At 39.1% G+C, this 12,189-nt stretch overlaps 1 protein-coding gene across 2 annotated transcripts in view; it reads left to right on the top strand.

Annotated features, from left to right (window-relative positions):
• Positions 1–11,642, top strand: part of PDXK (pyridoxal kinase) — a 39,198-nt gene extending 27,556 nt beyond the window's left edge. For both annotated transcript variants that reach the window (XM_027741961.2, XM_039380209.1), the window contains exons 4-11: positions 2,878–2,961; positions 4,807–4,853; positions 5,462–5,547; positions 6,366–6,411; positions 8,845–8,956; positions 9,959–10,095; positions 10,677–10,743; positions 11,501–11,642. In XM_027741961.2, the coding sequence (XP_027597762.1) occupies positions 2,878–2,961; positions 4,807–4,853; positions 5,462–5,547; positions 6,366–6,411; positions 8,845–8,956; positions 9,959–10,095; positions 10,677–10,743; positions 11,501–11,613 (692 nt within the window). In that variant the 3' untranslated portion in view covers positions 11,614–11,642. The remainder of the gene's footprint in view (positions 1–2,877; positions 2,962–4,806; positions 4,854–5,461; positions 5,548–6,365; positions 6,412–8,844; positions 8,957–9,958; positions 10,096–10,676; positions 10,744–11,500) is intronic.
• The last annotated feature ends 547 nt before the right edge of the window (positions 11,643–12,189 follow it).

Here is a 12,189-nt window from a genome sequence, read left to right as displayed (position 1 = left end):
AAATATAAACCATATCCCTCCTTATTGCAAACCAAGCAATTAAAATTTCCCTCCTTTGGTTCCTCCTGCAATTTCACCTGTATATTATAGTCTCAACTGCTCATGCTGTTTAATTTGGAACAGCCAGAGCTCTCCAGCCTGCAGGTTGTAACTGGGTGGGTAAATTGATCCCCTTGTATAATTTACAGACTTGTACAGGCCAGTCATGTGCAGGCATACTTAATGTTTTGGGAGTGCCTCTACTGGAAAAAAAGGATGAGGAATGTCAGAGTATTATTTTAAAATTTGTTAGGAAGACACGAGTTTAACCCTTTCTCCTAAATCTGCAGCACTGGCACTCTGTGCTACTGCAGCATGATTTTATACACAGTTGTATGTCCTTGATTTTTTTGCTTGATCTTTCAGGCATAGTGCTTGGACACGGAGCAAAGTATAAGCAGGGTTGGATTTTGGGTTTGACTCTGTCATGTCTTGATTTTTTGCTCTTGTTACTATGTAGGTCATCTGAGTGAATACAGTCCTGCAGTGTCTTCCTTTTCTAGCACTAAGTACAAAGTGTTTATAAATACAGGCAAAGAGAACTTCTTGTAAAACATTTTCTAGAAATGAGAGATTCTACGTGCAGTTTTTATTAAAGATTGCTTCTCATCCAATTCCTGCTTCTCAAAAGTAGGTTACCGATCAGGTTTCACCTCAGTAAGAGTTGTGCATCTGGTTTAGATTACAGTATCATTTTTTTATAGCAGTGAACAGTCACTTTTTAAAGGTAAGCAGAAATATATAACCAGATTTAATTGATTTCATGGCTTCCACATGTAAGGAAGTTCTTTATATACAGGGAAAATTGGAAACTTTTAAGTGTATGGATTATAACTCCACAGCAGTCATTCTGGCTGGAAGGGTATGACATGTCTGAAGAGTTATTGTCAGGGCTTTTTCAAGGAATATCTCCAAAATAAAGGAGACTAAATAGAAAGTAGATTGAACTAAGGTTAAGAAATTAATTTTGGCATAAAGGAGTTCTCTGTGATTGAGAAATAGATGAACACCCTTTTTTTCCTTGAAAGAACTCTCTCAGAGGGCATTTCCAGGAAGAACACACTGTATTGCAGGAATTTTCAGGAGATGCTAGTATGCAAAAATTCTAAATAGTGTTTGAGTATTCTTTTAGCTGAAATGTTCCTTTTTTATTTTACTTCTAACTCTTGGAAGAGACCTCTACACCCTTTCTATCACAGTCTTGTACTGGCAAAATGGATGTAAGAGATTAAAAGTGGAAGAATGAGAAACAGAAATCTTCAGCAAAAGAAAAGGAATTTCGGAGAAAAAGGGAATCTTTATTAACATGCCTTTTAAAAAAGGATTTGTGGGTAGATGGATCAGTGTGTTGTTCAAGTTTGTTTTAAAAATCTTATTTGCTGTAGACATTTTCCACATGGACAAAAAGAAGGCATGGGTAGAAATGTCAGTAATTTCTTAATATCCAATAATACTTCCAGTGTTTTATTCTGCAGCTGCACTGCAACTGAACTTAAAATTCAGGGCCAAAAGTCAGGTTTTTCTCTTCAAACAGGAACAGCCATTCACTATAGTGGACAACTACTTTGTACCTCCAGCAACCTGGATATGATTATTTACACACTGAAAACAAATTGATTTCTCAACGGACAGGATTTTATTGTTAATTGTATGTCTGGTGACTGTAGATATCTTGGCTGAGATGGAAGTTATTGTCTTTAGGCCACTTAGACAAAGTAACACTGTTAACTTTTGTGACTGTTGTTATTTGTAGATCTTCATATACTTGTTTCATTTACAGTAAAAGACTCAAGGTAAGAGATAAACTCCAATTCAGTGTAATTGTTTTAAACACCTCTGTCAATAATGTTAACCAAGCTGTGTATTTTTTTTTTTTCAGCCAGTCTATAACAAAAATCTTTGCTTGGCTCTTTTTCCTGATGATCAGCATTTCATAGATGTAAGGCAAAGCATTCTGGCCAAAAATCGTGGAAGCTTTTTCCATTTCTCTGTAACATCTAAGAATTGATCAGTTTTGCAAGTTTTAAAAAAAAAAAATCACCAAAATGCACTTTTAAATATTTTAGTAGAGTGGACATTTCCAAGCTGAAGGTTTGAAGGTGCTACCTGGCTCAAAATAATAGTATTGAATGAACTAAAATAAATTAAAATAAAATTGTTAATTTATAAATGCTGCAAATGAAGTTAATCTATAAGTATATAAATTAAGAAACATCTATAAAATAAAGAAATTAATTTTTAAATAAGAATATTGTGGTGCTAGCAGTGCGATTAAGTCCTTAAAATATAGTAAAATTTATTTCCATTTTTTTTCACTGCTAAGCCTAAAAAACAGGAATTTTATTGGTGCTTTGGCCATTGCTCTAAAATATTCAAAATTAAAACTCCATTGCATTAGTGTGCTAGACTTTATCAGAGCAAACATTAATAATAATAATTAAAAAATTGCTTTAAGACAGAGTATGAGAAAAGTATATGGAAATTAAAATATTTACTACATCATAAATAATACTTATTAGACTGCTGTTTTGATGAAAAGGAAAGGTTTTTTCCTTTTAGCCTGACCTTTGTTTATATATGTTCAAGCATTTTGAAATTGTATGAGCCCTTCATATATAACATATTTAGTAAATGGATTTTTAAGGTTATATTTGTAGTTGTCTGAATTTGTTTTCCACCGATTTTTCCTGAATGAACTACTAAAATGCCTTTGTTTTAAAAATGCATTTATCCAAAGAATGAGAAGTATGCAGCATTCCTATCCAAAACTAAAAACAGAAGAAGTGTTCATGAAAATAGACTTCAGAAATGTCTTTCTTTTTATTTTTTTCCCCAAAGGGTATACAAGAGACACATCATTTCTTGCAATGGTGGTGGATATTGTCCAGGAGTTGAAGCAACAGAATTCCAACCTTGTATATGGTAAGGAAGTGCATTATAATCCTTTCTGTTTCATCACTGCGTTTTTATTAATTTTATTCATTTTACTGTTTTAGGATGACAACACTGCTCTGATGTTACACAGCATTTCACAACCATCTTCTCCGCTGACCTGGGGGCTCTCTGAGGCTCCAGTGGTGTTTCATTTCAGCTTTAAGTGTTGAGGGACTTGGCTTTTTATCTTTCTGATTTTATGCCTTTCAGTATGTTTCTTGCCTTATGCTGTCCAAGGGAGAATGTGCCTTGAGGACTGACTGTCTGTATCCAAGAAAGGATAAAAATCCCAGCCAGCTGCTGCTGGTGGTAGTTCAGAGGCTGCATGTGCTGATGGCTGAAGCCTCTCCCAGACTTCCCAGTCAGTCAAAAGCAGGACAGACTCTCCCGTGTTGCCCTGCCATGGCTTCATGTAACATCCCATAAATGTCTTACTTTGCCTTGTAAGCTTCATGATTCACCTTAAACTCCAAGTCTTTTTTTAGCTCTGGTGCCTTCTGCTAAAATGTGGGAGCAACAGGCTCTAGCAACTGTCCTCATTAACATGTCATGTCAGGCTTAAACCTGTGGGAAAAAAATTCTCCTCTTTCCTTCCTGAATCTCTTTTGGGACATTTGAACATAACCAGTGTAGGCTTGAATTGAGCAAAACGTTTAGAGTGACAGGGCAAGCTCAGGGAGGATTTAGTGGGATAAAAAGCTGTGAATTATGGTTTTTAGCTGTCATCTTCAGGTTCAGTAAACTGTGTGGTCAGGAAGCATTTAGAAAGATTGGCAGGATTTGCAGGTGTCTACTGCTGATGACTTAAAATTAACAAAGCACAGTGCTCATTTAGCAAAATGGAGCAGAGAGATCTTCACTGGGTTTTGTTGCTTTTTAGTCTTTATTAACACTGTTGCATTGTCAGATTCTCCAGAGCCTTGTATGAAAACTAAGGACTGTTGGAATATGAGTAGAAAGGAGTCTCTCACTGTATAGAAAAGGAAGAGGTCAGATGTCGAGATCACAGCTAGGCTTCTAAGACCCTTTATATTTAATAAATAGATTATAATGTAAGGAAAATACTTTTAAAATGTAAAACAAATTACCCTCTTTTTATTCATAGAAAAACTTCCTTAAATACTGATTGGATTTGTATTTCTTTTTTATCTTGCTAAAGGCTCTTTTAATATAGTGAACAATGTTCCTTTTTGAAGTACACTGTGGCTATTTCCATGCTCTGAAACTGAGGACACTTGGAATACATTGTTAATGCTGCTGATGATACAGAACCCATCCCAAACACATGTTAATATTACTACACCAAATATGAATTCTTGTAGTTTGGCATGGATTTTCTTACTGTTTCATTATAATACGCTTTTTATTTAATATACACTCAACATTTTGGTGTGTACATTTGGCATGTATTTTTTTACACTGAAGTAGAAATGGGACTCTTTTCAGAGCTATTAGCTTCTCCCACATTTCTTCCCAACCGTACTACCATTCCAGAGTTTAGGGTTGGGGAGTGAAGGGGAGGGCTCTTTGTGTTCTCCATAACAAAAGGCCCTTTACTCCCAGCACTCAGATCCTCTCATCCTCATCATCTTCAGACATAACAACATGGAAACAGGCAAGAGAGGGTAATCCCAGCTTGATAACTCTTTAAGACATGGCCTACTCTTTCAGGATTGGCAGCCACCAGTTACAAATTTCAGGCTGAGTGTACTGCAAGAGCTGTGAAATTATATAAGCTATAAGGTGCTCAGGGCTGTTACCTAGAATTTTTCCCTTCAACCAGGGTCTCTATAACTGTACCCCATTTCTAAACCTAAATTTATTCTCTTACAGTGTGTGATCCAGTGATGGGTGACAAATGGAATGGAGAAGGCTCTATGGTTAGTATTCATCTGTTTGGATTCTCTGTGCAGTGAATGTTTGTTTTATAAAGATGTGTAAAGATTTATTAATTTTTAAACACACAAACTAAGCTACTTTACCTAAGTGTGGCTTTGAATCCCAGTAAGTAAGTTTGTGCTTTAATTTCTTGTATTTGAATGAGTTTAGTATGTGGGAGGAATGACAGCTGCATAGCCCTGGGATTATTTCAGGCTCTCTGCTGAGACAACAGAGGGAATACAGACCATGTCTGCAGGAAAATATCCCGATACTCTACCTCCCTGTGTCACTGGAGTTCTCTCATCTTCTGTCAGGAGCTCTCTTTTGGCTGGTAGCCTGGCTGGCATTGTCAGCCGTCGTGTGAATTGACACAGCACTGGAACCTAAATGAAGATGAGTTATTTTGTGTGGGATCCAACAGCTGTTAGGATTGGGCTGTGATCAGTGATGGAAAAGCTCCATGTGCCAATACCAGGCTGCATACTGACACACATTCATTTTTGATCAAAACTAGCAAATAATTTCAGTAAAAAGGCAGTGAGGGAGGGTTGCAGTCCCACATCGCAGATCCTGCTGACAGCATTTGACACTGTTTCTTCTTCCCTAGTATGTGCCCAAGGATCTCCTCCCAGTCTACAGGGACAAAGTTGTACCTGTTGCAGATATAATTACTCCTAACCAGTTTGAAGCTGAGTAAGTGCTTATTTCCTTTTCTAGCCAAATAAACTTGGGGACAAAATCAGGGAAGGCTGATACCCCATTATTTTATTTGTCTCACTATAGTGCCTTATGTAGGTATGTTTTGGGGTTTGGTTTTTAGCTGTTACTTTCAAGTGGTGCTTTTCAGACAACCTCAGATGTTCCATACTGAAATCAATAAAAAATCTGGAAGTTATGTGAGGAAAAGATTTTTCTTGTTTTCTCCAGTCTCTCATTTTCATGATTACTTCTTGTTATCCCCAGAGGCCTGTATCTAGGACAGGTTGAAAAAATACCTTACCCATCCTTACCCATTACTATGGAAACTTTTATTATATGTTAGAATATCAAAACTGAGATAGTTGGGTTGAACCCCCCAAAACTAGATTCAGAAATACCACCATGTCAACATCTCATGGGAGCTAAGAATTTAAATGCCTGCTGCTTGTCCTGTCTACATAGGACTGTGACTCTTTGGTCAGGAAATAATCTGTTGTGATACATCACAGGCTATGCCCCTGAGGGGAGGGAGCAGCTACATGGGAGATGGAGAGAAGACACTTGTAAGGGAATTTTTGTGGTACAGGGATCTCTAGAGGAGGCAGGTTAGGGCTGGTGTGAGTCCTCTGCAGAAGCACTGTGTGTCTGTGCACGTAACCTTTAAAGACAGCGGTCTGGTCCAGCAGACCGTGAAGCTACAGAAGGTTTAGGCTTGTTTGGTGCAGTCCAAGCTTTCCTCCTTTCAAAGCATAAACAAAGCAGTCACTGCCTGGAGTACTTGTGCTCTTTTAAGATTTCTGTTTCATTCTCAGGTTACTCACGGGCAGGAAGATTTACACCGAAAAAGATGCTTTAGAGGTAAGTAGGGAAAGGGTAGGGTGTGTAAGATCTCTTTCTGCATTCCTGCCTGCAGTGCTGCAGTTTGCAGTTTGTCTTTAACCTTGAAGTCACTTTAGCCTCCACCCTTTCTTTCTGTATATCAAAAAAGTTCATGCACTCCAGGCACAAAACATTTCCTATTTTAGTGTCAGACTTCGACAGAAACTTCCAGAAAGAGCTACAGATAAAGCCATTACCTTGGTAATGAGTAGATCTCCGTGAGGTTGCTTTCCTGCAGTGTAAGAAGAGAGGCAGCAGCACATGTGGCAAGTACCCAGACACTTGTCAGTGCTGTGGAAATGCTTTGGTTGGGGTGAAAACCTTGGGTGACCCTGGGCATCAGGAACCTGCTCAGGTCTCTCTGTTTGCTGTCCATGTGTGAGTCGTGCAGCAGCAAGGCTGAGTGTGAGGACAGCTTTTCCTCCTTCTCCCAGACAAATCCACAGCATTGACAGCTGCTGTCATTGCCATACAGAGATGATAGATAGCCTGCAAATATATTGCATCGAGGTGTAAAGATTTACCCTTTCATACAAACTGAAGAAAATAAAAAGCTGCAGGGCTTGGTGGTGAAGGACAAAATAGGAATGTGGTTTTATTGATGTCTTGAGAAGGGCTGAGCTCTTTGTTGACTAGTCAAGTGCTTTCATAATGGACTGATGTTATTCCTTCCAGTTTGGTTTTGAACTTCAAAAGAACACAAAATCTAAACAAACAGCAGCTGCAGTGGCACCCTGGAGAGTCGCTGGGGGTCTGTCAGCCCAAATGTTTGTTGTTTTTTTGCTGTAGCGACATCAGACAACATGGGTTGCTTACCATTGATTCACTGCAGGAAGCATCTAAAAAGATCTCAGCTGTTTTAGTTCTCACCTTCCCCCCCCCCACTTTTACAACCCCCAGTTTTACATTACCCCACTGTGCTGGGTGAGGGTGATGAGCTGTGCTTTATGCCACTAACTGCAACTCAGTTCTTCCGTTCTCATCCTCACCAGTGGACCCACGGCCTTGAGGAGAACACAATTAGCTGGGCAGCCATTGGTTTTAGATTTGCATATTTCAGCTGCAAACACAAGTTGCATGTGCTGACCAGTTGTGCAAGTTAGTTTTCTGACTGTTTGGTGTGATAGCATTTATTTGTGATGGGGTTTAAAAAAATCTCTTCCAAAGAGGTGGAATTATATTTAGGAGTGGAAGGATTTTTAAAATAGTTGCTTGCAGGATATTATATTTTAATCTATCTGTCTCCCCAGCTGCATATCATATATAGTCTGTCCTTCTGAGTAATAATCCATGCTGGAATTTGTCCCCTTTTGAGGTGGTAGGAATTCTGGCATCAACTTCCATGGTGACATGCTTTCATTTCTTCAACCAGACTAGTGATGACAGTATAGCCATCTAACATAAAATTAAATATGATGTAATATTAATGTAGTTCCTACGACTAGAAATAGTGGAGATTAGGTTCTTGGTGAATTGTGACTGAGAAATGAAATTTAGTTTAATACTATTTCACAGTTGATTATGTCAGTGTATGCTGGTGGATTTATTGCTTCTTTAAAACCCAACTGATGTCTGTGCAAAGAGGTCTGACAGTTGAAGAAACCTGGAGGCTTATACAAGAAAGAAAAGCAATAGAGAATTAAAAAATAGCAGAAATAAATCCGTCTGCTCATGAGTCATAGCTAGCCTGAGAGGATTTTTAGTTAAACTCTGCTGGGAGAATTAATATTTTATCTGTGTTTTATGCTAAACTCATTACTGAAGTCATTCTTTCTTCTGTGAAATCAAAATCACTTCTTTCTGTAGTAACCAATTGTGATGTCAGAAGTAGAGTATTTATGAGTTTAAGTGAGGAACACAGAGTGAAAATACACATGCAAAGGTATATAATTTGCAAGTGTAATTTGGAGGTTGAAACAGAATGAGAAAGGAATATTGAGACAGACACACCTGAACCTCTGATTTAACTTTTAAAAATTTTGCTAACTCTTAAAATAGTAGCTAAATAAGATTTCAGGACCTGGATTTGTTGGCTTTCTAACAACTGTTTCAAGATGCCAGCTCAGGTGAATTTGTTCTCCTGTTCTTTTGATGATACGTTCTGAAAACGTGATGCAGGCAAAAAATCTGATCACAGCTGAAACAGTGTGTTCTTTTCAGAGGAACATCCAAAGATAACACAAACAGAGACGCTTGTATATTTTAACAAGTGTGTACATTTAAGTGTGGATGTTTTGATTCCCCTATATCAAAGTAATGCCCCTAATTCAAGTGAATTATTTGAGCAGAAACTGCTTTTCTCTTTACAAAACATGCCAAAATAAGGTGCTGGTCAAAAATCCTAAGTATGATGCAAAGTTTATCCAACACGTAACTGCAGTCACTGATTCCTGCCTTTTTGTACATGGAAAGGTAATGGATATGCTCCATGCCATGGGACCAGAGACTGTGGTGATCACAAGCTCAGATCTACAGGCACCTCTGGGAAATGACTACTTAATTGCTCTGGGAAGCCACAGAAAAAGTAAGTCATGAACTCCTCCCTTGACTGTGCTTTCGTTTAACTTGTCTCTTGATGAAGTAATTCGTCACACCCATCTGTAGTGCATGGAAGGAGTGTAGATCCCTAAGGGAACAGCTTTTCCTAGAGTAATATCAAGGAGTGGTAAGACTGGGGCTGCTCCCTGAGGGAACACAAGCTGGGAGCTGTGTGTGATCACAGCACAGGCAGAACATCCACAAGACTCAGACCCACTGTATCTGAATAAGGTGAGCAGGACAGGTCCCATTGAGAGGCCAGTGGTCATCAGAGGAAGGTGAGACAAGCCAGGTCTGAAATTAATCTGGAAAATCCAAACATTGAGTCAGGACAGCAGGGCTGAACACAGGAATACCTACAACAGAGCTCAGGCAAGGGTGCTTGTGCCCAGACCTGAGCTTCTCTGCAGCTCCTGGGCAGAGGGTGCAGGGTGGGGGATGTCCTGGGTGAGTTTTATCAGGGCTCTTACAGCCCCTAGTAGTGGCCCTGAGAGTAGTGGTGATATAAAACAGGAACTTGGAATGTTTTGAATACTTTTCTGAAAAGTTACAGTGTACTGTTAGCAGACTGTTCCTCCCATCATAGGTTATAAAATATGCTTCTGTTCCTTCTTTATATCCCCCTTTATTCCATCACCAAGATTCACTGTGTTTCAGACTGTCACACAGTGTTTCCACCTGAGAAGGGCACAGTTTTGAGGAATGAAAAATGAAGGTGCTATCTACCTCCTCCCTGTCAAATGAAGTATGTAGAGTATATAAGTTGTAAATGCTACCCCAAGTTGGCCAAGTTTTTGAAGGTTGTGCCTTTTAAAACCCCTCTCTTTTAAAGTACAAAGTTTACAATACTCCTTAGCAGCTTTACATTCCAAACAACAGAAGAATTCAAATCTGATGATCACTTTTAAAATTATTTCTTTTTAAATTCTAGTAAATGCTATTGTGTTAGTTGCTGGGTCTGTTACTTAACTTTCTATTTGTGTTATAGCTAAAGCAGATGGTACCAGGATAACACAAAGAATTCGAATGGAGTCTCCTAAAGTGGATGCTGTCTTTGTTGGAACAGGAGACCTGTTTGCTGCTATGCTTCTGGCATGGACACACAAGCATCCAAACAATTTGAAGGTGTGGGAGAAGTTACTCATCTCTCTGCAAGTTTAGACCACGTTTCTTCTGGGTTTTTTATGACTTTTAATCTATGACATTATTTAAAGACTGTCTTCTGTTTTGGCTTTTTTTCCTCACCTCAGAGGAAAAAAACCCAGAATTTCCCTTTTGCCAAAAGGAGCATCAAACAGTTGCATTTGCATTTCAGTTGGATTGATTTTGTAATTTTTCCAAATAAGATGTTGTTCTCTCTAGAGAGAGAGACTGCATGCATGTTTGTAATTACATTTTTTTATCCTCATGTCATAATAAGCACTGAAAACAATTTCTCAGATCTATTTTTCTGTTCCTTTCCCTTAAGGATATAAAGTCCTCGATATGAGTATATGGTTTCTAATACCTGTTTTGGGAGAATTAGCTCAGTTGGTTAGAGAATTAAGTCAAAAATTTTTTCCCCCAAACTCTACATTACATAGTTGTCATCCTGCTTGTGTCATCAGTCATGTTTGCCTTTTAATAGCCGTGTTTTTGAAATAATAGTAATATTAAACTAGGCAGCCGAAGTTTTACTAAAACCTGAATATGTTATGTTGATGCAGGTGGCATGTGAAAAGACTGTGTCAGCCATGCAGCATGTTCTGCAAAGGACCATTAAGAGTGCAAAAGGTAATTCATTCAGACCTTGTTCCCGTGTTCTGTCTGCATTTGCATCAGAAGAAACATTCAAAGAGCTTTGTGGGTTTCCTGACTAAAGGCAGCCCTCAGTGCAGAGGCAGCCAGAGAATTTACAGGATGAGAGCTTGTTAGTCTTGTCTGCATGTTCCTGACTGTGTCCTCCAAGCCTATCTTTGACAACAGCTGACTGAAGATGTCACTGTTTAGCTTGTAGTGGAACCACAGTCGTGCTGACTGTGCTTGACTCAGCTCTGCAAAACAGAGGCAGAAGAACATGAGGAAGTGCCGAGTTTGATGTGCAAGAGGGCTTCTGTTTTAAGTGTAGCTCACTCACTTTCCCCTTGAGTGTGTGTTTAGTATTGAGAGGGATTTATCAGCAAATAATAATTTCTTTGCTTGGTTGGCCATGTGAGGAGTGATTTTTTTCAGCTTCTGTCCCCTTGGACTTCCCATGTCTTTCAATTCTAAGGAGATCCAGATGGGATCTCTGGGTTCTCAGAGCGTGTCTGTGTCACTTTCTAATTAACAGCAGAGCCGTATTTGCCTGGAGAGAGGTGCTGAACAAGGATTATAGAAAATCACAGTGCTGACCTGGATCTTGTACCTTGGAAGCCTTTAGCAGGGGGTTGTAAGGGAAATTGGGGAAGGGAAGGGAGGAAGGTAGAGAAAATCGTGGGATAAGAGAAAAATGCAACTTGTTTCTTTTTATATTTCTGTTTTTAATGACGTTCTGATGTCATCTTTTTAGCACAAGCTGGAGAAGGAAACAAACCAAACTCAGCCCAGCTGGAACTGAGAATGGTCCAAAGCAAAAAGGACATAGAAAACCCAGAGATCATAGTGAAAGCCACCGTGTTATAAAGGCTGTACGTCTCCAATAACGCACAATGTATTGATGTCCTCATTTCTTTCCTGTAAATTGTAATATTTGCCTTAGATCTGTGACAGAAACCTGACTTTCATGAAATAGTGCCCAGCATAGGCAGATATCCACTCTCAAACATATGTGCTGGCCTTGCTCAGTTTAAAAAACAAAACAGTTAGTGTGCATTTGAGCATATTCCAGGTATCGAAATGGCTGTCGGATTCACTTAGTCTGCGTAACAACCCAGGGCAAGAGAGAACAATGTTCCTGCCTTGCCGAAGACTTTAGATGTGAATTTGCTAATGGAATGCTTGACTGACTGGAAAATGTATTTCAGGATGGCCTCTAGTGCCAACGGAGCTGGCTCCATGCTCCCTTTTCCTGGAGGTACCTGGTTACCTACTCAGGTATTCAGTATCTCAGCTGCTATGAGACTAAGCAGGGTTAAAGCTACACACAAAGTTCTGGTTGTGTGTAGGAGTACTTTGAAGATGTTTGGCATGTTCAGTACTCTGAAGTGACCTTGAGGTGTCATTCATGTTGCTGATTTCTGCTCCTGCTTCTGGCCTGTG

The sequence above is a fragment of the Pipra filicauda genome, unplaced genomic scaffold, assembly GCF_003945595.2.
Source record: "Pipra filicauda isolate LSUMZ 115617 unplaced genomic scaffold, ASM394559v2 scaffold18_size4552066_pilon, whole genome shotgun sequence".
Classification (NCBI taxonomy): domain Eukaryota; kingdom Metazoa; phylum Chordata; class Aves; order Passeriformes; family Pipridae; genus Pipra; species Pipra filicauda.
The sequence above is the reverse complement of the archived record's forward strand: the minus strand, read 5'-3'. Positions and strand labels throughout refer to the sequence as shown.